At 46.7% G+C, this 26,558-nt stretch overlaps 1 protein-coding gene across 1 annotated transcript in view; it reads left to right on the top strand.

Moving 5' to 3' along the window:
- Positions 1 to 11,239: 11,239 nt before the first annotated feature.
- The window catches only part of GALNT10 (polypeptide N-acetylgalactosaminyltransferase 10), an 87,297-nt gene continuing 71,978 nt past the window's right edge, over positions 11,240 to 26,558 (top strand). Inside the window, exon 1 of the mRNA XM_064388124.1 lies at positions 11,240 to 11,563. Coding sequence (XP_064244194.1) covers positions 11,390 to 11,563 — 174 coding nt within the window. The 5' untranslated portion in view covers positions 11,240 to 11,389. The remainder of the gene's footprint in view (positions 11,564 to 26,558) is intronic.

The following is a 26,558-nucleotide window of genomic DNA, read 5'->3' as shown; positions in this document are numbered from 1 at the left end:
TAAAAGAAAAAAAATAAAAAAGAATATCTGGAAACAGATGCCCTGGCATTGCTTCAGCTGTAATCTGTTAGATTTATAATTCCTCTTCAGTTCAATATTGATTCAGAATAAAGCAACTCAAAACACACTGGCAGCTCACATCTTTTTGTAGTCTTCTCCAGTCTTTCTTCTTCTCTGCCACAACATTTCTTTTCTTTTCATCCACACAACTAAAATATGTAGGGGAACAATCCAGTCCAAGCTGATGAGATATACCCAGGTGCCTGTAGAGCACAGGGTTTTTTTTTGTGGAAGCTCAGAGGAATGATGTCAGCTCATTTTTTATTGCTCACATTTCTTTCCTCTTGTCCAGCATCATCTGCCTCCTCCCAGCACCCTCTTTAAGTCAGTGCCCTGCATTTCAGGGACTCTGGCAGCCCCCAGAGCTCGCAGGGAGGCAGTGGCAGCCCTGAGCCAGAGCACAGCCCCTGCCAGAGGACACAGAGGGGCCATTCCCCTCGGGCTGTGGGTGCAGGAGCCCAGGGCACTGGGGCTCCTCTCTGCCTCTGAACAGCTCCACAGGGATTACTGAGTCCCCTGGCACCACATTGTGGAGGAAACCTAGAATTTCCCTTCCATAAACTGCCTTGAGAGCCCCCACAGGACAGGACAGGACAGGGCTGTTAGCAACATCTCAGGTCTGTGGAGAAAAAAAGCCCATTTAGGATGCATGTGTTGGAGATAAGGCAGCAGATGTCCCTGCAGCCTGGCTGAAAGTGGCTTGAGGGCCACCCACCCACCCACCAGCACACAGATGCCTTGTGGCTGACCCCACACCAGTGAGACTCTACCACAGTGCTGAGTGGAAGGGTTATCTGAAGCCTAAAAGAGGAATCTGCTCTTTTGAACATTTTCCCACACTTTAGACAAAGCCACCTGCCTCTTACAGCTCAGTTTCTCTCAGGACTATTTGCTTTGAGTGTTGGGACTATTTATAACTGGCCAAGTTCAGGGTTCCTGCTTCATTCCTGAGAAAGCTCTGCCAGCCCCATAGGCTGTGTCTTCCCAGTGGAGCTCTCATTTGGGTACTGTAAATGTTTTCATTTCTTCTTTAGGAGAGGTGGCCTGAGCTCTCATCAGATTGTAAAATCTCAGATGGTCTCCAGTCTCACATCGCACCCAGATATGGTACCACCCACATCCTCCAAGCCCAGCAGATCCCCTTGGGTTTCCCCTCAGATTCTCCCCCGTGTTCTCTTCTCCTCTGGCTTTTTTTTTTTTTCCTTTTCCCTCTGAGGAAATGGGCCCACCTCAAGGGCAACACACAAAGCTCAGCGTGCCTGTGCTTACCTAAAGCCAGGCTCTAAGAGGCAGAAATTTAGGCAGTATCAGTCCTATGATAAGGTGGAAAATGCCACTTCCAGCAAAGCCAAAGTGCTGCAGGGAATTTGGTTTGGGGGAACAACTCCCAGTCCTCCCAGCCCACAGCCAGGCTGTCTCAGCTGGGAAAGAAGTTCAGGGATTCCCCTGGCTGTGTCACAAGTCAGCCCAGAGCTGAGAAACCCTCCAGGAATCATTTGCATCCCTGTGCCAGGAATGGCAGAAACGCTTCTAGAAATGCTCCCAGAGGCTCTACATCAGCAGAAGAGCTGCTCTCCATGCTCTCTGTCTACAGCCTGGAGTGTCCTGCTCTCCCCAGCACGGAGCCTCATGTGGGGTGGGTGATTTCTCCAGGAGGGATGGGAAGGCACTTGTTTCCAGCAAGCTCAAAATCCACCTGCACCATATTGGCCCAACCTAAATGATGTGTAGCCAGGGAAAATGCCAGACAGGAGCAGCTTTCTGTGCTGAGAGTCCCTGTGGCCCCCAGCTGGATGTCAGGCACAGCCTGCTGTAACCAGACAATGTCCCCTGCACTCTGCCCCAGCAGGGCACACAGACAGTGCTGGAGAGTCACCAGGGAATGGCAACAGGGAAGTGACTGCATGCTTCCAGCACAACTTGGAATAATTGTGGGTGGTTGTGGGTCTGGGGGTGCACCAGAGTGTCAGCACATCTCGAGCAGGCTAGCAGGGTGACAGACACCAGGAACGCCTCCCTGCCTCTGTGTGCAGCTCTCAACAGCACTGGGGGGGTTGCAGCTCCAGTGTGTCACATTTTCTGTGCTGTCCCCTCCTTCCCATGGGAACAGCACCAGGACTGAGCCCTTATGTGAGCTCTCAGGTCTGTCAGCTGGAGAGCTGGGGCCTGTGACCTGTCTGAGGTTTGTCACAGCGTCCTTGAAGTCTGCTGGTGCAAAACAACTGGGATTTAACAAACTGGTAATCTCTGAGGGGGAAAAAGCCCTGTTCTGTTGAAGCATTTCCCAGCAGCTCTGTGGTCACTGTGTTTTTCTTTCAGGAACTGATGTGTTGGCAGAGATGCACCACCCACACAGTCCCCAGGGTGGCCTCTCCCTGCCTTGCACCTCCTGCCTCTCCAGCTCATTTCCAGCACATTCCCCACTGCTGTCCATCACCACTGGTAGTTCCTCTGCCACTCAGCATTCCCGGGAATGTGCAGGTGCACAGCCTTTCCCACTGGTGCCCAGGCAGGGACTGGTCCTGCCCTGTGCCAGGAGGGTCCCGTGGGCAGCAGGATGGTGTGGGGAGAGCTGGATTGCCCTGTGCCAGCAGCTGGCAGAGCCATGGCCAGCCAATCCAGGATTGTCCTAATTTGATTATTTGTTGGCTGCCTTCAGGGTGCTAGAGGACAATGCACACAGCCAGGACACGCCTGTGGGCTGGTGATGGAGATTCATTAGGCTTATTGCATACCCCATTACACAGTTATGAGACTCTCTGTGGCTCTGACGCAGCTCTCCAGAAGATTTGCAGTCACATTGCTCTTCCCTGGTCTGTCTGTATTTATTTCAGGGGAGAAAGGGGGAGCTAGGCATGGTGGTGGCTGGAGAAACAGTCCATGTGGAACTATTCCCATGGGAGAGTCCACACTTTTGCAATCTCTGTTCAAGGAGCAGGGAAATGTGATTTTCCAGATGAGAGCATCTCTTCTCCAGTGCTGGACACATTTACTGTGTTTTCCTTCCCTTCTCCCTTCCCAGCCAGCCCAGCAGCAGAGCAAGATGTTGCTCTCTCAACTCTGCTTCACCCGGTTCCTCCCTTGCTTGCTTTCCTGGGCAAATCTATGCGTCAGCTTCAGGCTGAAATCCAAGAGTCCCACAACTGACTTTCTCGCTCAGTTTCCAACAAATTAAGCAAGCAAACACCAGGACTGTACAGGAGTGTTCTGGGGCACAGAAGGACATGAATTCCTTCCCTTTGTCTCTGCCCTGGTAATAGGGGGATCCCCAATACCACCCCTATGACCTTCTGACCCCACAGCTCTGGCCAAGGCACTTTTCTGCCTGCTATTTCCCCTGTGTGATATGGTCAGGGTTCAGCCTGAGGTCTTCCTTGGGTGGATGAGTTTTCCTGTCTCCTCTGAAACTTTTTGATGTGTTTCGCAGGAGGGAAAGTCTGGGGGAATCCTGCGGGAAGTGCTTTGTCTTACAGTGCTGTGCCCTGCAAGCTGGTGGTTATTAGCACGCTCAAAGCAGCTGTCAGTTATCTTTCATCCTGCTGCATCCCCTGGGAATAAGGCAGAAAGCTCTGCACAGGGCTTTGCTCAGTAGGCTCAAGTCTTTAACAGAGGGCTGCTGAATTAACAACCCTCAGCAGCAGCGACAGCAATGGGATGTGACAGCCCCAGCCTGGGATGCCTCTGGTGCCTCCTGTGGGCCCTGCAGACTCACCTGCTAATATCACGGACGTGGGACGTGCAGGATTTTGCTTCCCAGGCTCCCTCCAAAGGCAGCAGCATCCCTCCTCTGCTGCTACCCCCAGCCCAGCTCCTCCCGTGGGGTTCTCCCTGCAGAAGGAGCCCGGGGAGCACTGAGAGCCTGTCACAGTGAGAGCTCCTGGTGGCCCCAGGTTAACCACTGCCTCTCACACACACAGACACCTGAGGCTGTTGTTTGCTGCCCCAGGAGACTCGTTGCTGGCTGCCTCACAGGGCAGGAGCAGAGGAAGGGAGGGATGAACTGCAGACTGCAGGGGGAGGAGAAGAAAGGACATTTGGGATTTTCAGGATGAAGGCAGCACTGAACTTCACCTCTCCAAGTGCAAACGTCTGGTCCAAGTAAGTCACTGTAGCATCTTCCCAGCCAAAGAAGGGGAAAATTCCTCCAAAGAAGAAGCTGCCTGTTAGAAATGCCTGTTGGGACAGGGCCTTCCAGGGAGAAAACTGCCTTTTCATTGACCTCCAGATAATCTCTGTGTACTTCTGTATATCAGAGTCAAAATGTAACAGAATTTTGGTTGAATTACAAGATTCAGCTGATGGGAGCTCTACAATTCCTTCCACAATGTCTTTGTGTGTCTCAGAGGCCAGAAGCTTTATCAGGCTCTGAAGAAACAGAAAGAACAAGAGCAACCCTGGGGATGTGAATAAGAAAACATGAGGTATCCAAACCTCTGATGCTAAGATACGAATTCATCTCTAAAAGATAAAAAACTGGCAAAATACACTGAGCAGCTGAGCAGCTCCATCCCTGGCTGATTTCTGGCTGCAGCCACAGGGCAGCCTGGAGCAGTGAGGCTCCCTGAAGGTGCAGAGGGCAGTGGCTTTGAGACACAGCTGAAGGTCTGAGCTGACCCAGTAGGGCCTGAGCAGAGAGCTCCTGGTGCCAGAGCTGCTGGCTCTCCCTGTTCATCACAAAAACCTTCCTAAACACCATAATTTTTTTTAAAATACATATTCCTAAATACAATCAAATTATAAACCCTTTCTACTTAATCACCCATAAAAAACCCACTTTCCACTAAAACCCTAAACAACAACAAACCTTTACCCAAATTAAACAAAAAAAAAAATCACTCACACAATAACCCTTAACCCAATCAAAACAAACCCAAATATAAAAATCCTACTCTACTCTACAACCAAAAACCATAATTTATCTTAAAACCTTTAACAAAAAATACCTTAAAAAACCTCAAAACCAACCACTAAAATTTTAAAATCAAAACTACAAAAAATATAAAACCAACTATACTCAAAAAAAAAAAAACCAAAAAACCAAAAGAAACAAACAAACAAAAAAAAACCCAAAAAACCCCAACCTATTAAAAAAAGGGATCAGCACCACGACTCCAAGGAGCACCTGACCTGCCAGTCTCATCCTCTCATCCCATCCCATCACCACGACTTCCTTCCTTCTCTGCTTCTCAAACTCAGCTTTTTCTGCCTTTCTTTGTAGAGACAGAATATGAAGGACAGAGGTCCTGGTTTCCTTCTAGCTCTTGAGCACAAGAGCCCTTGGAGAGGATCTATTTTAAGAGAGGAGAGCCTTCCCACTGCTGGCGAGGCGGCCCAGCAAGGGCAGGCTCAGTGCCGTGCCCTCGTCGGGCACTTGAGACACCTGCTAACAGCCACTCCAGCTGCCAGGGCTCCTCCAGCAGTGCCAGAAATCAGCGCCTCCACGGCAAGCCCTGGCAGGATCCAGGGGAAGAGTGGGAAGGCGAAGCCCCCACTGCACACCTTTTGCACTGGCTCATGGCACGGGTGCAGCAATGCCACCTTTGCCCTGGCGTGGGCAAAAGCACCTGCTGGGGGGCTCAGGACCCCTCCAAGGCTGAACATGTCATGCTTTTAATCCAGAGGGCTGGAGAATCACGAGACTCCCATGGGAAGAGCTGCTCAGGCTCCCCTTGGTGAGGGTAATCACTTTTTTCCTCAGTATGAAAAATCCTGAAGCTGATTTTATGTCAGATGCAGAAGGCAGGGCAAGATCCCACAGAAGCACATTTTGTTCTGTGCTTAGAATCATAGACTCATTTAGGTTGGAGGAGACCTTTAAGATGATGGAATCCAACTGTTAACCCAGCACTGCCAAGTCCACCACTAAAGCAGCCCCAGGCTTGTGCTCCAGGGTCACATCTCATCTTGGAAAGCCCCAGTGAGCCCACTCCAGCCTTGCCTGGTAGGTAATTCCCTGCTTTTTTGATTCTCCACTTGGGAAGGTTCTTCTTGACATCTGTTCTGAATTTGATTCTCCTCTATTTAGGTTTTATAGCCCTTTTCCCTCTCCCCTTGGTAATTCAGATGATATTATCTGTATCACTTAAGTTTTTAATCACTTCACCTAAATTTTCTTATAATCAGCTTTATTTTTCCCTTTCCATATTTTTTTTAGTGGTGGGTTAAGCACCTTTATCCTGATTTCCCCTTTCTACATGGTTATTTGTTAGTGGTGTAAACAGAGTTTATCACATTTAGCAAATAATCTGTTAAAAGAGAGCTTGAGCTTATAAGCATTCTGATCCACTGCAGACCCACCCTAAAGAAGACTTTGGACCCCAGTGATGTTCCTCTCACCAGAATGCATCCAGCAAGCTGGAAGAAGAGCAGACCTATCCTCCAGGCTCAGCTCAGTGATGTAGAAATGAATCCTGCTCACAGGAAAGCTGCAAACCTCCATTGAAACCAGCTCTTTGTTGCTCTCACATATGCATTGGAGAGCGTCTTTAAATTCCTCCTTGTCAAAACCATGCAAGCCCTTGGCGTGCCCATTTTAAGAGCTGGTACCTGTTCCAAGCACTAATGGCTGCTTCAGGGAACAGAAAAGCAAGGCTGAAGGCTACGACATTCAAAGCTGCCTTAATTATTAGAGCGTGAGCTTCCAAATCCCTTGAGAAGCACAGGGAGTGTTGGCCTCAAAATCCACAGCCTGCTCAGAGGAGCCAGGGATCCAGGGAGTTTTGGGGACATCTTGACTGCAGTCTGTCTGCCTGGCTCCACCGGCCTTGGAATGAGTCCGATTCATTGCAGCAGCTCTGAATTCAGAGCAGAGGGAGCAGACAAGGCTCATTGCCTATTCCAGCCAGAGAGACTGCAACAACATTTGTGGTTTGCGTTTTTTCTTTAAAATAAGGTTACTTGAGTAGACAGCCAGGAATAGACGCTCTGTCTCCTCGTTCCTATACTGAGCCCCACTGATAATTATGCACAAACTGTCAGGGCTGCTTTGGAAAAGCAGTTCTAGGACTGAAGCAGCCTGACATGCAAAGCTTTGCCTGGAGAAGTGGTGTCTTCAATGACCACCAAAGTCCAGCAGGGAGAGCTGGGACCATTCAGACCCTGCACAGTGCAGCAAGAACTTTTTCTCTTGGCCACTAATGTTCCTGAAGGTTGGGCAGCCTGGCCAAGAGGGGCGTGGAATTATGTTGCTCCCGAGGAAAAATATATTCCTGTGCAAAGGAAATCTCTGGATGTGTAGGTGCATCTGTTTGCAATGTGGAATGCGTGAGGCTCCCTCCTCGCTTCACACTCTGCTCTGGTATTTATCCTCCCAGCAAGCCATCACTGCCTCATCTTCCAGGACTGTGCTTCAACTTACACATCAGCAATTTCCCCTGCCACAGGCAATCAGTGAAATTACCTGATTTAAGGCCAGAGGAGTCAAAAATGTTACACTTTGGAAATTCTTTCCACAGCTCCATTGCTTTTGTACATCTCCAGGCTGCAGACGGACCCAGTCACTTCTTCCATTTTGCACCAGGCTGGAGGAGTGACCACTGGTGATGGCACCACTTTCCAAGCAGGACCCTGAGCATCCTCCACCAGCATCCAGATTCAGCCACCCTCTCCTGCCCTGCACTGCTGGGCTCTGTTTGTCCAAAGTAAATTCAGGCAGATTTCCCTGTTGACCATGGGGATTTTGCTTGCTCAAGTGGATCACCATTTTTATTTTATTTATTTTTCTGCTAAAAGTCTGTTCTATGTGGATAAAACCCCAGGTCAGTCACGCCACAGGTAACTCCCAGCCAGGGCACAAGGATTCATGGATGTTGGTGCTGCCTCTTCATTTCTTGGGAGGGATGGGGAGAGGGTTGGATGCTCTCCCGCAGTGACAAGGTTTGCAATTTCTTTTTAAAAGCCTGTAATCATCTCACTTCTGTGAGCTATTCAGGCATTTACATTGTTTTTCAGCATCTTGAGTGCTGGCTGGAAGCAGCTCCAGGGTTTGGGGGAGTGCAGCAGGATTGCTGTGGGGGGCTGTGCTGACAGGCACCCCCATACTGAGCAGAGGAGCGCTGTGCTCCTGCCCACAGGTGAGCAGGCTCCTCAGCATTGTCTTTTATCAGGAAAGAAAAAAGGGGGTAAAAAACCCCAACAAATCAATTCTGTTCACATGAAATATGAGCTGAACTTCAACTAATAAACACTGAAGGATAAAGAAATGCCACGAAAACAAAAGTCCTGTTGTGACACAGCCATGGCTGAGGTTCATTCATTTTTTAGAGATTGTTTTTCCTTTTCTCCTCCTGGCTAAAAATGAGATTTTCAGAAAAGAGAAAGCATCACCAGCATACAAACACATATCAAAAAAAGGAGCTGTTTTTCCCTGTGGGTGCAGCCATCTGACACAGGACACAGTGTGGACACAGAGACCTGGGTGGGAGCTCCCAGGCTCCAAACCCACAGTGGCAGCATCTGGGAACCAAGGGAAAAACCTAACAGGCTCTTGGGTGGTATTTCCCCCATTTTCCCCTGGCAGATATGCCATGCCTCTGGCAGTGTTTTCTCCCCCTAACCCATGCTGTGAGGCTGGCACAGCAGTGGGAGCATGGAAAGCCAGCTCTTGTCTCACTTATGACCACTCAGCAGCAGAGGGGGGATCCCATAACCATTCACCTCACTTAGAGGGATCCAAAGGAGTCTCTGCTTTCCTTTAGCCACCCCTGCAGAAGCTCCAAGGTCGGAATGCAGCCCTTCACAAGAGTCAGTCCCTGCCCTGAGGAGCTGCAGTTGGAGACAGAAGGCAGGAGAACACTGATTCCCTCAGCCTGTGCCATGTCGTCTCCATGCTGTCATGCCATCTGTGGGCTCTATCCCAGGAACTCCTGTCACATCCACTCCCATTTGCATTTTTCAGTGCTCTCCTGCCCTTTCCCAGCATCTGCTGACCAAGTCCCTCTGGTCAACCCTGCTCCTCATCCTTCATCAAGGCTTTTAATTTTGATGATGCTGTTACCCACTTTTGCTGCACTCTGCCCTGCAGCAGCTCAGCACACGAGCTGCAAACCAGGCAGCCCAGCTCGCTAGCAAAGAGAGCTTCCAGACAGGGATTGAGATGCTATTAATTTATCCTATATTTGTTTTGAAAAGATGCCTGGGGAAGGTACACCATTTCCCTTTCCAGTTAGAGGCTTAGCAGCCACAGGCTTTTTCCTTTCTCAGAAATGTAAATCCATGTTTATTTTGCATGTACTCGATCAATCCCCAAGGCATTGCATCCAACAGGCCAAAATCAGAGCTCTGACTCCACCAAAACACTTCAGGAGAAAGAGGGGAGGGAGACATGCTCTACCTTTACTAGAAGAAACATCTATTTATTTGGGACCAAGGCAGCTGCATGGAGTATAAATTACTTTAATCGGTAAGCCCAACAGGACTCACTCCCTCTTAAAGCAGAGAGAGAAGACCTGGAACAGCCATTTCCAGAGTGATCACTGAGAAGCAGCCAGACTTCAATTCCTACGAGGCTCTTCAGAGGGTTTGATCATTCAGGATGCTCTCACATATACAAAATACTAATCTACCTATAATACCTGCAGCACCAGCCATAATCTGCTCCCAGTTAGAACTTGTGCAACTCTGCTGAAGCCAATTTATGAAGCAAACATTTAATTTAGCGAGCAGGCTCACAATCCTAAATTCAAACATATGTCAAGCCAGCTAGTGGCTTTGTTTTAATTAACTCTCAAACTTTGTGGCTGTCATTTCTTTATAGAAATGAGGATGCTCTGCCAAGGGCAGCCCGTGTGCATCCCTAGGAAACCTCCTGCTATTTCACGGCCACTTTTCAGAGAGCTCTTGCCGAGGTAAGGGGATGTGGATGCTGTTATGAGGGTCCATATGGCAGTACACGGGCACTGCAGCATTAAATCAGGGGTATTGTAGCTCTCCAGCCCGGATTCTCACAGCGCCAGGTAATGCATACGTAGCTTTATTGTTGTACAATTTTAGCGGCCATGCATTATTCAGGAGCAGCCCGAGTCTCGGCGCTGCCGGAGGTGATTCAGCGATGATAAAGGGAATACGCTTTGCTCTAAAGGCAGGAGAAAAGGGATTTCACGGGTCGCTATCTTCTCCTCCCACGGAGAAACAATGGAAGCGTTAACACTTCTGCTAAAGAAATCAGCTGGCGACAAATTCTCATCGATAATTAAAATGAAAGCGCAAGCTGCCTTAACGTGTAGTTAGACTTAGGAACTCTAACCTGCGCTCTAAATTAAATGCTTTCCTTGATAATTTGCCTCTCGCAGCAGGCACTGAAATCTGCCAGAAGATGCCATCTAGTGGGTTATGGAAGTTTATTTAAGTTTAAATCCACTTGCTGATGTGGGGCGAGGGTGACAAGAGCCGCAATTGCTGGGGTGCATAATGGTTTCCCTAGATTTTTTTGTTCTTGCTCCAGGAAATCCGGTATTTCCCTGCGGGGTTTACATTGGAAGACAACTAATATTTATTTTACCAGTGCCCAGCAGGGCACCGGATTGTCACAGCCCTGCTGTTGACACAGCCGAGCCTCGCGGCTGCTGTGCTGGCAGAGCATCCTCCCGAGCGCCGGGAAACGGAGGAAACGGATCCGCTCCCTATTCCTGGGAAAGCTCTGCCGCCATTCCTTTTTTCCCTAAAAACACCCTTCAAACGCTATCCCCTGCCTCTGAATCATGTAGTTTCCATTATAGTTAAAGCCGCTTAATTGCCATCCGGCTAAACAGCGTTGTTCTTTAATGCGAACCAGGGATGGGGATGGATCTCCATCCCTGGACTGGCTTGTTGTCCCCCGGTTATTCCGAGCCCCTGGGGCGAACTCCAGCCCTTTGGGGAGCATTTGCAGCCCTCACCCTTCGGACCGCTCCGCTTCTCCCAGTCCCCGCTCCCACCTCAGGGCTCCCTCCCTAATTAAGGCGTTTTAAGCCAATTAACCACCGTGACTCCCCCCCCCACCGCCGGCCGGTTCGAATCCCGCTCCGCCCAGACACCCCGCCGTGCCGCCGCATCCTCGGAGCGCCGTTCTTAGAGAGTCATTAGCGGGGAGTCATTAGCGGAGGGTCATTAGCGCGGGGTAATGAGCGGGGAGCGGGGCGGGGCCTCCCGGGGCGGTGGGCGGGGTCTCGGTGGCCCCGCCCCCCGCGCGAGCGGAGCGGAAGTGCCGGAGTTGCCGCCCGGCGCCGCCGCCGAGCGCGGGCGAAAGTTGCGCTCCGGGAGCGCGGCGGGGGCGGCCGGACCGCGCTCCCTGCTCACCGCCTGGCTCCTCAGCCCCATCCCGCCGCTCGGCCCGCTCCCGCCAGCCGCTCCGATGCGGCGGAAGCAGAAGCGGCTGCTGCAGGCGGTGGGGCTGGCGCTGGCCGCCCTCGTCTTCTTGCCCAACGTGGGGCTCTGGTCCCTGTACCGCGAGCGGCAGCTGGAGGGCGGCGGCGCGGCCGGCGGGGACGGGGCGGCCGCCGCGGGGGCAGCGGCCGGCGAGGCGCCGGTGAGTGGCGGGGCTGGGGGGGCTGAGCGGCCCCGGGTGTGCCGGGGGTGGCGGTGAGAGCCACTGGGCGAGGTTCGGGGGGCTCCGGTGGGAGCCGCTGGGCGAGGATCGGGGGGGCTCCGGTGGGAGCCGCTGGGCGAGGATCGGGGGGGCTCCGGTGAGAACCGCTGGGCGAGGATCGGGGGGCTTCCTGTGAGAACCGCTGTGCGAGGGTCGGGAAGGTTCCTGTGGGAGCCGCTGGGTGAGGGTCGGGGGTTCCTGTGGGAGCCCCCGGGCGGGGGTCGGGGGCTCCCCAGGGGTCGGGGTCCCCGAGGGAGCCGCTGTTGGGCGGGGCTGGGCGCGACCCCTCCCAAGGCAGAGGGCAGCGAGGAGCGGCAGCCGCCCCCATACGAGGAGGGGGCAAGGGAGGGGAGCCGGGGTGGGCTGCTGTGCTCCCCGGGAAGGAGCTGGTTTATGTATCCTGTGTTGGAGGGGGAGCGCCAGTACTTTCTTGGCAATGTGCGCGGACGGGAGGGTCTCCTTGCCTTTGGCTGGCTGAGCGCGGTAAGGGAATAAAGCAAGGTCTCTGCTCCTTGCGCCAAGGAGCGAGGCAGGGGAGCTCGTCCCACCCGTGCACAGAAAAGAACGGCAGTCCCGTTTCCCAAGGGTGTGCCTCCGTGGCATTTCTGTTCCCCTGCCTCGGGAGGTGTGGGAAGCAAACATCACCTGTTACTCCGCGTCCCCGCAGAGCTCAGGGCGAGGGCTCGCCGAGAGTACCAGGTGGAGCTTGCGGATTATGTCAGTGCAGCGATGCTCCTTTGGGAAGAGAGAAGCGGATAACTCTTCCTGAGAGGCAGAGGATGCCCGCCGGATATGTGGCCTGAGGATGTTGCAACACATGGCTGCGTTCCTTTCTTGTCCCACTGGTGTAGTAGTACATTTAACAGCCAACCTGTCTGTGCAGGGTGTGAGTCAGGAAGGCTGGATCACCCAAATTAGACGTTTGGAAGCACAGTTTAGCTGCACGTACTTTCGGCTGTGTAATAGCTTTGTCCCCTTCTGGGTTTTAGCTTTGTGCCATTAAGAATGATTGGGACTTGAAAGCTTGAAATGTCATTGTGTAACTATCAGTTCAGCTGCCACTCTAAAAGGCTCCGCTTGTTCAAAACCACTTAAAACTCTTAGTCGTCTAAGTCTTTTCCTCCTTGGAGACTTCCTGCTGTAACGGCACCGTAAAGGTGGAGAAACCTGCTGTGACAATTTCTGCTCTGAGGGAGAGAAGGCTCTCAAAGAGCTGTACTCAAACTGGGACTGAGCTCTTCTTTCCCCCAAGAAATGCTTTTTCAAATTCAAGCTTTTCAGTGTAAGTCTGGATAAAACCATTCTTATGTCCCATGCTGTTGGGGAAAGGGATCAGCTGTTGCCTGTCGTAAAACATAAATTTGCAGCAGATCCTCAAATCTGCGCAGAAGTCCTTCTGACTTGATCACACAGTGATCATTACATGCCTGGAGTTCCTGATGTTGCTGCCTTATGCTTGTATTTCTGTGGGATGCAGGGAATCTATTTTGCATGACTGGTAAAAGCCAAGCCCTGCTCCACAGCTTCATGTGTTAGGGAGAAATGATCTTTGTAAAATCATGTGTCCTCCAGAGGTAACGAGGAGAAAGTTGGTAATTATTCTTAGGAGGCATCAAAGTGGCAAGTTGGCTTTTATGGTTTTAGTCTTCCAAAATTGTCCTTGTACTGTAGGTTTTGGGTAGATGCAAGCCAGGCAGCATCTCTGCTGATTTCTGTGTCCTTGCAGTGTTCTCGGCATTCAGCTCTCCTGAGCTGCCTGTGTTGTACACAATGCCTGCTCCATTTTTCTTTATGTCTCTGTAAAGTATGGCAGCTGTCAGTGATTTGAGATCTGCTTTTGTTTTGATGGTGTGTGGAGCTGGGCAGGAAACGCCTGTGCAGCTCGCAGGAAAATTCGCAGTAAAACCTCTCTGCACTTGTGTAAATCACAGTTGCTGGGTTTTAGGCTGAAGGCTTCATCTTCCACTCTAATTAACGTGGAGTTATGGGCTGCAGGGGGTCTGTGAGTGAAGATATGTTTGTGTTATGGGCTTATTTTTTGAATGATTTGGCTCTGCAATGATAGCTCCAGTTACACTGAGCAAGGGAAAACATAGCCTTAAGGACAACAGGCTGTCTTGGTAAAAATAATTTCAGATGAAGCAGAATAAAAACAACTCAAATGTGATTTTGTTCTTCTGTTTAGTTGTGTGGGTTTGTTTTACTGTTGTCATAGAGGTATCTGCTAGCTGACTGCAGAGAGTTTTTGGGCATCCTCACAATCAATGGTTTCAGCCTCCCTTCCTTGGTCCCGACAAGCATTCATGGGTTTTGTACTTAATAATCAACTTCCAGCTTGTAAATGAATATGCTGTTTGTCTGCTTGTTCTTGAAGCCTTTCGAAAGAGCTGACTTCTTAATACAAAAAACTCCAGATGATAGGAAGGAATATAATGAAAAAATATATTCAGAGCAGTCAGAAAAGATTTTCTTCTGTTTCTGGCTTTAATTTGCCTTTTTGTGCAGGCTAATCTTTGAATTGAGGACATTTCCTATGTACTTCAGAATTGAGCTTTTCAATGAAATCTCTGTCCAGGCTCATTCTTTCTCTTTAAATGGTGTCTGCTGTTTCAGTCAGTAGTTTTATCCCTCAGAGTAAAAGCAGAAGAGGGAAAAAGGTTTTAAGAAACAGCTGAATTAAAGCTATAAAGCAATTCCTAGAACCTTGTCGTATTGCTACAATTTTGAAGTTAGAAACCACCCAGGAGTTTTTGTTGTCTGTCTGTGCTGCATGTTACCTTCAGTAACATGGCAATATGCATCACTATAGGTGATTTGGCTTTATTTAATCTTTCTAGTGCCCAAAACAAATGTATCAGAAAATTAAGCAATCAGAAATGATGTAAATATATTCTAGGGAAGATTATTCTAAATGGTTTCTGCGGAAGTGCCTAGGCAGCTAATTGCTTCTGTATTTACATGTTCAGGGGAAACATTATGGTGGCTGAAAATAGTGTCTTGCTTTAATAAGGAGGGTGAGGTATCTGCTCTTTCCGCTGCCTTTGGGTTTGTTCTTTTGCAGCTCTGTGGGTGTTTCTCCCTCCACAGAGGGGAGATGGAGAGAAGTCATCAAGGTCTTGGCCTCAAGGTCGTGCTGCAGATCTCCTTAGAAGAGCTGAAGCTCTGAGTTAGTCCTCGCTTAACTGCTGTGTGCTCAGAAGTGGCCTCTGTCACTCTGTGCAGCGCTCAGCAGAGGAGATGATCTGGGAAGTCCTTTTTTCCTGGGCTGTGTAACAGGTCTGGCATTAAATGGGGCTGGTGGCATCGTGGTACTGAAGTGTTTCTGCTGACAGCTTAGAAGCTGCCTTGACTTCGTGACTGTGCTGTTTGCTCATCACTACGTGTGTCTCAGTGTGCTCACGGAATGCAGATTGACTTTTCTGTAGATTCATCTTTTTCTTTTTTTAACAACTATTCAATAAGTAAAAACATACGATCTGTGGGTGTGGGGGTAGGAAGAAGCAGAAGGAATGCACCTATTCCTTTTGTCTCTTGGATCTCTGCTGTCTGCCTCAGAGGCTGCTGAGCATCCTCAGCCCAAATGTTTAATTGATGTGGATGTAGCTTTGCAGTGTGTAAGCCCTGGATGAGTTAGGCTGTGGGCTGGTGGCTTATGTTTGGGCTAATGCAAGTGTTTATGTGGCTTTCAACGCTCTGCAGAGCTGCTGCTCTGCTCTTCTGTGGTTAGGCTGGAGATCTGCACTGTGTGAAACCTGCTGTTCTGGGAATGTGGCTTTTGAGCTCAGAGAGATACTAAGCTGGAAGGTTTTTCTTTGAATTGCTGGCTGAAAGCACTGTAGCAAATTAGCTGCCTTTCGTGGCAGTGCGTTTTTATCTGATATGATGAATGCTTTATGGAGTCGCCCTGTAGCTTGTTGTAGCAGTAATTTGTGCTCTATAAATTAACTTGGGAGCATGATGGAAGTGTATAAATCACATCGGTGATTGTGTGGTGCCCTCTGCTGCCGGCCGGCTGGAGTGATGTGGGGTACACCCTCCTGCTGCTTCCTTGGCAGTGAGAAACCAGCTGCAAACTTGGGATTGAAAAATACCTCGGGAGGGTGCTGCTCTTGGAAAGTTTGGGGTGATAAACTTCGGGTTTAGTGCTATTGAGCCTAAAGTTTCCAGCCAGCATGGCTGAAAATGCAGCCCTGGTGATGACGGAGTGGGGAGTGATGCTGCTCGTGTCCTCCTCTGCTGAGGAAGAGGATGGGATTTGCTGTTCTGACCTGGGGGCAGCTGTGAGCTTGTCAAGGTTTGTCAGCATTGTGGTGTGGTTGGCAAAAACTAATAAAGAAGGGGGAGCCTGTTAAACAACAGGCTGGGGAGGGAGGAGAAGGGTTTGGGAAAAATTAGAGGAACACCTGTTCTGCTCTCTGCCAGCCAGAAGGGAATTGGACAAGCAGCTTGCTGTACTTCACAGGTTCCTCTGGCAGACTGGCGTGTCCTAGACCTTGCTGCTGCTCCTGTCTGGGGCACTGCTGTGTTGGCAGCTGTGTTTGCCAGGCACTCATCAGCTGATGTAAAGGGAAACTTTGAAAAGCTTGTTTTTGTAAGTATAGTGGCATCTAAGGACTGGAGTGCAAGTGCTACAGCTGAGCAAGCCTGTTTTAATTGAGGAGTGAGTGATGGAATTTGGGCTACTCTGAAGTTTATCACTTCAGTGAGTGCACTTGTAAAATAAGCAGGGTTTCCTGAGCTTGGTAAGTGTGGCCTGCGCTTGGGATTGGCAAAGGGAGCTGAAGTGAAGTGACTAAACCATCTCACAGCTGTAAAGTTCAAAGTAAAATTTGGAAATATGCTTATAAAGAAACTGGACCTTTCAGTGGCCTTCACTCCAGGTCTCATTGTGGTGATCTTTGCTGTAATAGCAACACAGAGCTGAATGAACAAATGGGCTGTATTGTAGGTCTCCTATGCTGTGTGAAAATAAAAGGTTGATTATACTTTGTTCTTCATCATCAAGCAGGTCTTTGTGTTATTGGAAAAGTTTCACTGTTCAAACATGCTCCATATGCACTTAATTGCTGCAATGGTGACCTTTCTTCGTGGTAGGAAGAGTTCTACTGCAAAACTTTTTGGCTCCTGGCATCTGGACTGTGCTTTAGATCACTGGTGAAAACCACAATCATGTGGTGATCTCCAGAGCTGTGTGCTTTTGCTGAAAGAATATGAATCAAGTTGCAAGAGACAGCTGATTTAAGAGCAACCACAGTTGTAGATTTCCTGGCAGACAATTACAAGGTATTTGACTTAAGAGGACTGAAAAACTAACAGGAAGTTACTTATTACCAGTGAGGAGGGTTGGTGAAATTAGGCAGAAAAATGTTATCAACCAGACTTTGTTAAACAGTGCCACCTTCCACTCCCTGTTTGAATACAGGTAAAAGGTAAAGAGCTGCAGTTTCCCTTCCTGTCACTCTGTATTTGCTTCCTTGTGGAGCCAGCTGTAACCTTGTTTACACTGTGTAGGAACAGACCCTGTCTAAGTTTCAGGAAGTTGTATCCAGGTGTTAAAACAAATCTGCATGCTGCTCCTGTTTGTTTCAGCCTTTTCCAATGGCAGGTGAAGGCAGGCAGCCTGCAGCTTCCTTCTGGGAAGTGCAGAGCTGGTGGGGTGCATTCAGAGTGGGTAGGAAGGATTCTGCTGTGTGCTGGAAATATCAGTAGAAGAAAAATTGTGCTGCAGGAATTTGTTTTGATTGCCCATGAAAGCAGCCATTTCAACCTGCGAGCTTGTTATTGGGTAGGTTTTAGTGGAGCTGTCAGTGGTGGGTTTTTATGGAATGCACGTCAACCGGAGTGCAGTGTGCTGAGTTCCCTGGTGTTCAGCAGGGTGGAAGTGCTGTAAATGGTGTAAATGCTCGTGGAAACAAAGCTGCTGTGATATTTGCCATCAGAGGACACTCTCTTTCTCTGCTTCATGCTTCCATCCTGTTAACTCTGTAGAGTAACTGGAGTTAACAGTTCAGCTTCTGTTCAGTAGTAGCACAATTCTGTGTACACTCAGGGAGAGAGGTGGCTGCAGTGACTTTGTGAATATGAAATTTTTTACTAGTTACAAGTCCCCTCAGGTCAAGTGACCTGAGTGTGTGTGTAGATTTATTTTTTTTCCTGGATCACTGTGTATAGAAAACTGGAAAGGCTGAATGGATTAAAAACTGTCTGCTGTGATGGAAAGCAGACCTTAATAATTATTTTAACAGTCATTCATTTAAATATTATTTAAATGTTGCTTCAATCAGACTGAGCTAGATTGGGAATAGTTACTTTCTGTTAATTTAATTTGCTCTTTGTTCCTATTCTGAAATCAAATCAGGAATAGCCTTTCTGCCTGACATTTGCACTTTATCTTAACCTGATCTCCTGTCCCTGGACAGAAGGATTTTGGTCAGTCCTAGTGCAGTTTGGCCACTTGCATATTCCTTCTAGATACAGCTTGGCCTGGGATTCCTCTGCTTCTGGAGAGTTGTATAAATGACATTCTATCCTGCCTTCAGGCCCCAGATTGTTTGCAGAACCAAAAGCTGTCGGTGAGGATTTTTAGCAGTTCAGGGATAGTGTGAATTTGTTTATCATGTTTCACAGACTCCTGAGCAAATTCTGGTGCCTGAGTCATTTTCAAAAGTGTAACAGTGTGATGCTTAATTTCCAAACCAGGGATAATAGCCCCCTCTTTCTAATTTTAAAAATTCATGTTCTGCTTTCAGATTGCCTTTTGTCTTGGTGATGGTGAAAAAGCTTCCTTATTCTCTGTTATCTCTTGAAGAGTGTGCTTGTGGTTTTCCCTTCAGGTCATGACTTCTTACAGCTCAGGGAGCCAGTAAGTGCTGCTGGTGCTGCTTTATTCCACATGAAGCCTGGCCTCTCAGTGGCAATGGTATCTTTTTTATCAGTGTAACCAACACCCGTGGTGGCATTTCCTGCATTTGTGTTATCCTGCATGGGTGATGGATAGGCAACAAGGAGTAGAGTGTTTATCTACACAGCTTTGTTAAGAATATAAGTAGTAGTGGATATCAAATTATGGCTAACTTGTCAGACTCTGCCTCTTTTGTTAGATTTACAGGGTCTGGCAAACGATTGGAGAAAGCTACAGATCAGTAAATCAATACGAGCACAAAGAGTTGCCAGGCAGTCCTCCTTTTCAAATGCCTGGGTAGAAGAGTAACTTCTACTGTGTCTGAGATCTGCTGGCAGCTCTGCACCCCCTAAAATACAAGAAATGAGTTGTTTGACATGTCTCCTTATTGTTCTTTGTATAAACTTGATAAAGCTTTAACTTGCAGCTTCAAAGAAGGGAGGTCTTCCATTTTTTGGTCCTTAAGTTTGCTTTTCTTTCTAAATAATTACCTCTCTTCCCTTTTGCAGTTCCTCCATTTTCTCTAATCTTAGCTCTAGGTTATAAGAGAGCTCCCTAGAGCATATATCTATAATTAAGGCTTTTAAACCACAATTACAGTGGAGCATCAGTGGTGCTCTGGTGCAACCAATATCCAAGGGAGAAACTTGCTTCAGCAGAAAAGTTGTTGATTTTATTACAAACAAAATCTCTCCTGTCCCACTCACAGTTTCCTCTGATACTGCTTCATGCCTTCCCACTTTGCTAAGTTATCTTCCTAAAGCTGATGGCCATTAATGGCATGTCTTGTGTAGCTCACAAGAATAAAAAGGTTTTATTTAGTCCCTCTGTCATTTTCTGGAAACACAGGCTGCCAGCTCTACTGCAAATCGTGTCCCTCACGAGTACATTCAGAAAACTCGAGGGTTTAAAATGGAAACCCTGTTTTAAGCAAACTCACGTAACTCATGTGGATATTTTGATTCTTTCTTTGGCCAGAAATAGAAAGCAAAGGAAGGGAAGGAGGATGGTGTCTACGAAGGCTTGACTGTGTTTTGCTGCCCAGCTTGGTGGAGAAGCTCACTCTTAATGTCACCAAATAAGATGACTGTGTCTTCCAGTCTCAACTACTTATTAATTTCTCAGCTTTAATACCCTTTTCCTTTGCAATTAGCACAAGCAGCAGAAAGCAACTTCTAAAACCTGTCTTTGAAAACAGTGAATGCTGAAATCCTTCCCTTTTAGGCTGCAAATTGCTTCTGCCCAGAGGTAACTAATTTCTGATCAAAGCATCTCCCCTCACCACTAATGTGTATTTCTCATGTGTGTGCCATGTGTAGCTGATCTAACAGTGACCTGACACTTTTCCCTCATGTGGCTTTCAAAGAGAGAACTTGTCCTGTTCTTTGTGGTTGCAGATCACAAGGCAACTGCTGAAGTGAGGTTTCCAAAAGGCTCATTGGAATTTTTTTTTAAATACCCAGAAAATGCAGCTGTTTACTAAAATAATGACCTGCAAAGGGGTTAATTTCAAACAAAAAGGACTCGTGTCTTAAACTTGGATGCCTGTAAATGAAACCTGTCTTCCTGCTGCAGAACTATTTGGTCATAAATGTAAAAGATTCACAGAATAACAGTAAATCAGTCTGTCTCCTGCAAGAATTTTAATTTTCTGGATGCATGGAATTTCTTGTTTGAATACTCTCCCTTTCAAAAAATCTGGTTAGATTGGCATTTTGTCTTTGTTAGTCAAGGTCTTGTGATGTTTTGGGACTTCACCAGATCGTATCTGTAAACATGGTCAGCTGTCCCTCCTCCACACAGAGCTGCCTTGCTTCAGCCCTCCTGAACAACTGGGCCTTTTTTACAAGCTTAAGTTGCTATGAAAAGTTCTGCTCTGCTTGATCCCTAAAGCCTGAAATCCTTTGCTTGCAGCTATGTGTGCAAGCTAAGGTGACTTTTCAAAGCAAAGTCATTTCATTCTCTGTCTGCTTATGATTATTCAGAAGACCTAATATTTAAAATCCCCTAGTAGCCAGTCTTTTTTTTTTTCTCAGTGGAAGATCACATAGGCTTGTTTTTCTGTAATTTGCCTTTATTTGTGTTCATATTAATTTGGGAGGTTGCTTTTACCTAGTTCATCACACTAGCAAGAAAACAATTTTTCTCCATGATGGCAAAGAAGTAGTTTGGTTTTTTTTCCTTCTTGAGCTTCCCTAATGTTTCCCAGCCTTCAGATGGAGTCCAAAGAAGAAATGTTCACAGGGATTAGTAAGCATGAGGTGTTTCTTAATAAATAAAACAGGTGAAACAGAGTTTGAGTGTTCTTAACACTTAGACCAAAGTTTTCAAAGATGTCTTAGAGTATGATGTTCCTTTGAAAAATAAGAGTCTTAGTGACTTTGATCTAGGGTATGGTATAAAAATAACCACAACCAGGACTGGCATCCCATAAGATTTCTTTTTGTTTGTTTTCTGGGGTTTTTTATAATATTTTTAAAAGAGTAAGCAGCTCCTTCACTTCTGCTCAGACTGACTTTAATCTTCACTTTGCTTCCTTGGAAGTGGCTCTCTTTAGAGACTGTAATTTCAGCTCAGATAAATACAAGCAAAATATATTCCATCACTAAAGAAAATCAGAACCCCAAAAACTAGATAAATACAGACATAATGATGTTGTAAAAGGCTTTCATTGGGCAAGGAAGTAATTTTTTGTAACATTACAGAAGGTCACTTAAATTTAGCCTGTCAGTCCATGTTAGCCACTGTGTAACAGGCTTGTTCAGGATCTCAAAAAGAAGTGAACCCTGTGATTATCTTCTGTGTTCTCATTTATCTCCCTGGTGGCCTGTTGCCAGTGTTTTATGTGTGATAGCCAAGTAAGAAGGAATAACTCCTTTTTTCCACTCCTGTGCATGTTGGTTTTGCTGATCTACCAAATACACTCTGGGCTGTCACTTCCCTTTGATTCTCAGGCTGTGGCTTACTGTGTCAGAAATATTTAAAACTCCTATGGATATCTTGCTGCTGCATGCTGCCTATTTTTTTAATGTGTGTGGCTGTTTTGGAAACTGATTCAAGGTACTAATTTAGCCTAGGAAAAAATCTCCCTTCAGAAAACCAGCGTCTGCTCACAGGTCTTATTTGCAGCAGTGAAGAAGTTCTATTGGTACTGTTAAAGTGTTTGGAGTGAGATTTCTCAAGATTATTTTGCTTGCTTGGTACTGAGGGCATGGAAGTAAACTGCAAAAATATCTGCCAAGTATTGGAAGACCTGGAATTTCAGTGTAGAAACTGGCAGAATTGTATCTGATTATGTGTATGGAGACCAGAGAACTATTCCAGGTTATCATTGTTGCTGTTGCAGCTGATTTTTGGAAACGTGATTCTTGACCCATTGTGCCCCAGATTGTTTCTGATCTTCGGATATGAATTGTGTGCTGTGCTAATGGAAGATGGGAAAAGTCTTATCTGCAACATGTGAAGGTCCTACTTGCTGTCCTTGATTTTGACTGCTGCAGAGAATCTGTGTAAAATCTGTTAAATTAAAAACATAACAAGTTTTCATTCATTGTACTGTCATATTTTCTGCAAATAGGAACTTGGGCCTGCTGATTACAGAAAAAGGGTCCTTGGCAAAGCAATTGCAGACTAACAAGAAAGTGTTTTGAACCTCAATCTGTGCCAACATCCTTTTCTGTGCATTTTGGCCAGAGCTGTTATCAGCATAAATTTACACTGGTCATCTTGGGTGAAAGGCCTAAGCTGAGGAAACAACTGATGGTTTGTGGCTTTTCAAGTGCTGATATTTTTATAGTAAGTGGCTGCTCCTGGTAGAAATGCATCTGAGAAGGTATGAATTGTCATGAATATGTGAGCAGAGAGCACTGGCATTGCTGATAAATTAACTGGGAATTGTCAGTTGTGTAGCAGAACTCAAATATTGGCTTAACCTGAAGATGTGAAATTAAATAGAAAAGAACAGATTTTTCTCTCTGGATACTTGAAAACAATAACAAGTCATGTGAAAACTTGTTTTAGAAATTATTTCTAGAGGGTATGAGTTCTCAAGCCTAATGCAGTGAAGTCTATTTTTATAGTCCTTGAAAACAAAACCTGACAGACCATATTTGCCAGCACTTATATTGCTCTGGTGACAGTGCTTCTTTTTAGAGCATGCCAGAGGAAATACTCTGGGCTGGAGCATATGTCAGTGATTAGTGGGACCAGTGCTGCAGGATGAAGTGGAAGAAATATGGTTGTGTGAAGAAAAAGCTGAATGGACAGAACGTGAGAAATGTAGCGGTTTATGGGTCGGGTTTAGGGTAGGAATGGAAAAGAGTTATTTTTAGGGATGTCTGTATGTAGCTGACAGTCTGTCTTCCAAATCACTGAGGTTTAACTGAGAGGATGACTGCTGTCTTCCTCTCTGTGTTCCTCTTAATTTCTCCTTCGTGTAGAAAACTGTTTTCCCTTTGAATCGATCAGTGTTTGCATTATGCAGGTGTTAGATAATGCAGGTATTTGTATGCTCAGGGTGAACTGGAAACCTCAGGAAGTGAGAGACTTTGGCAGCCACCCCTTTCTGCGATTCTGTGGATTTAAGGGCTGAGGCAGAGGATGATCCTCAGAAACCAGCTGAGTCTCTCCAGACCTGACATCCTGGCTCCAGAATTCTTGCCAGTCAAGCCCATGAGGTGTGTGCTCATGTTTGGGTTTGGGATTTGTCAGCTCCTTCTCCCCCCAGAGCCATCCTTGGCATTGACCACCTTGTGGAGGATGCTGGGGTCAGAGCTCTCAGCCCCAAGTTCTGCACCAGCCACGTGGGACTCTGGGTGCTTTGTTCCAACTCCTGGGCTGGAGGGAAGAGGAGGAGGATGGAGCCCTGCTGCCCTTCTTCAGGATCACTGACAGCTTTCACTCAACAGCTGCAGTGCAGTCACTACAGCCTCCCTGCTTTGACCATCCAAAATAACAAATATCTGTGTTCTGTGCAGGCACCAAAGCGTGCAAACAGCTACAAGTGATTTGTGTGCAATATAGAGGCACCACTGTAAATAAATGTACACCTGGAGAAGCCAGGTGAAAAGCCTGGCATACCCAGATGTTTTAATGGGATGTGAAAGTGCCCACAGACCTCACTCAAGGACACAGACCCCAGTGTGGGAAACACAAAGCTGAAGTTGAGCTGCAAGATGCACAGCCTTGTGATTTTCAAGTTTCTTGTATATTTAGCCCTTGACATCATAGGTTAGTCATCAGTCAAGTGCTGTAAAAATGTTCTGCTGCCTCACCCTGTTTTTCATATCTTGTCACTTACGTTGGAGTGCTCCAAAATTTTTGCTATTCAACATAAATGGGAACAAAATGAAAATGCTCTGTTCCCTTTATCACAGTTGATGCCTGTACTTGAACTTTGCCAGTATTTGTTTATGAAAACTGCTTGTTTTCCCCTCTGAAATGTTTTTGTCAGAGCAGCTCAACACAACTTGTATTAGGGGAAGTCAGAATAGGTTAGAGAATCCCTGAAAACTGGAAAAAGAATATATTAGATTGCTACATAGAATTACCTGATATCAAAATTAGACTGCTGCTGCAAAATAGATGTTTGACTATTAATATTTAGAGAAATAATGCAAGAAGCCAAGCAATATTCAATTAAATGCAAGTCATAAAATAACTGTCTTCAGCTCACTACACCTGTGATTTACCTGATTTAGACTTTTTTTTGGCAGTTTTCCCTCATATTTAAGTGTTTTTAAAGCTACTTTAGATCTGTTTTTTTTTTGCTAAAAAACCTGTGAAATTCTTGCTTTTGAATAACTCTTGAGATAACTGGAAAAACAGAATTAAATTATTTGGGCCCTTTAGGGAAATGTGAAGGCTTCATGAGATTTGATATGTATTTCTGTAGCACACAGGAGGCCTAGTCAGAAGTCTGCAAGGAGAAAATAAAGCACCCAAAGGCAGACTGTTTCCCATAAAGTAACCCAAACTGAAAGTATATATTTATTTTCCTTTCCTAAATTTGCTCTGTAGAAAATATCTTAAAAATTGGAGTGTTTGCTGGTACTTGTACAAAAAAAAGAGAAAAGGAGCTTCTCAGCAGTGCAATAATTAGATTTTGTACTGTGTTGCCAGTACTGCATGGATATCTGAAAGGGACATCTGGATTTTCACTGGTGACTGAATCCAGTGTTTAAAGATCTTGGTGTTTTCAGTCTGATATGTGGTGTCTCCAAGTTCTCTAATTGTTTTGTACTTGAATCTGCTGGATCAGGCATGAGATTCATGGATCCAGTTTCCTCTTTCTTGGTTTTTCAGAGCTGTGAAAGGAACTGACTTTGAAACATTGATTATAGTTAATCTTTGTGCTTCCTTACAATTGTTAAAGGTCTAAACATTTAAGAGGAGCACCAGCTTACCTCATTTGGGAGTCACAGCCACACAATGGCACGATGTCTTCAGCAAAATGTTGTTCTTGTGGAAGTTGGATCCATTTGAAATGGACTCACATTGTGTCTGCAGATACAGTCTGGGTTTTTTTTTCTTTCTGCTGGAGGGGTGGTGAAAGCTGTGGCTCTTGGTGAAGTGTTGTGATGTTACTGTGGACTTGTTCATCATCTGCAGTGATCTCTGCTCAGGAGGTGGAAAAGGAAATTTCCTTCCATCCTGCTTAGGAACTTTGTCAGCTTAACATGAATGAGTTTGGGCTTGTGCTCAGTGCTGCTGGATTATGCAGTTAGGATTCTCTTCTGCCTTCCTAAACAGGAGCAGCCTGTAGCACATCACCATTCAGCGTGTGTGCAGCCTGCTGTGGCTCTGTGCAGTCAGCAAGAAGGGTCAGGATTTAAATAATGAGATCAGATCATGCACCTGGATCTTGTTTGAAATCGCAGGGTGAAAAGCTTCTAAAGCCTCTAAAACCTCTCAGCAGCTCCTCAGAAGAGGAGACTGGTTGGCAGACAAGACCCTGAAAACTGATGGGTTATGGTGTACTCTTAAAATTTAATGAAATGTAATCCGAGGTTTTAATTGCATGTCTGGGTTTATGCATTTAATGTTGACTTTAGCAATTCTGCTTAGTACCTAATGAGGCTGAACTCTTTGTGTAACAGTGAACCTCCTCCAAAAGATCTTAAGATTAAGAAATACTTGAAAAAGCAGGGAGGGAGAGACAGCAGTTGCAAAGATATCACCTATTTTCTTGAAGCTCCTTGAGTTTTAAGTGTCCTTTGTGGTTCAAAGTAATCTTGGCTTCAGTTTGTTATGAAAATTCCCTCCTTGCTGGTCTGCAGAATGGCTTGGGGATCCATGGCAAGTGTGTCAGAGATTTCTGTCATCTGCAGCCAGAACAGTGGAAGCATCAAACAGGCTCTTTAGCAAACATACTGCAGAACAGCTTTCCAGAGGGATTTAGAAATGTCCCTTTCTTCATCTGCTCCTCAGGCAGCATCCTAATCCCAAACCCAGCCAACAGAGTGGGCTGTGATGGGCAAACACTTGGCACTAACTCTAGGAAAGCTGATGGGCTGTGTGCTAGAAGCTGGCATCCTGTGGATCTGACACAGTGCTTGACATAACTCCTGATCTGTGTTAATGGAATTGCCTGAGTGGCTTTAGTTTTTTCACTGTGGAGTCAGCAAGGGGGATGTTTCAAGTCTGTGGGGTTGAGTATTAGCTCCCAAGGCTCCCACCCAGCTCCAGGATGGGATCTGGGTTCTGGCTCAGCAGATCGGTGTGCAGGTGATGGTGGCTGCACTAAAGCAGCACTCTGAGGTGATGGTTGTGTGTCCCCTCTCTTGCTTTCATGTGACAGAATTGCTCTGCAGGTCTGCAGCTTGAAAGGAAATGTCTGTCCTGTAAACATTTTTGTGTATGTATAGCAAACTGTAAACACTGAGGTGTTTTGGTCTCTTACAGTGTAAGGCACCTTCCAGAAACAGTGGCATGGGTTGGATGGGCAGCTTTCAGAAAGAGAAAGGTGTCTCTGCTGTAGCTTTGCTGCTCCATCTAATTCTATCAACATTTCTATTGCTAGAAGGGGGTTGGCTG

This window comes from Passer domesticus, chromosome 13, assembly GCF_036417665.1.
Source record: "Passer domesticus isolate bPasDom1 chromosome 13, bPasDom1.hap1, whole genome shotgun sequence".
In the NCBI taxonomy this organism is placed as follows: domain Eukaryota; kingdom Metazoa; phylum Chordata; class Aves; order Passeriformes; family Passeridae; genus Passer; species Passer domesticus.
Note: the sequence above shows the minus strand (reverse complement) of the source record. Positions and strands in the feature narration are given on the sequence as shown.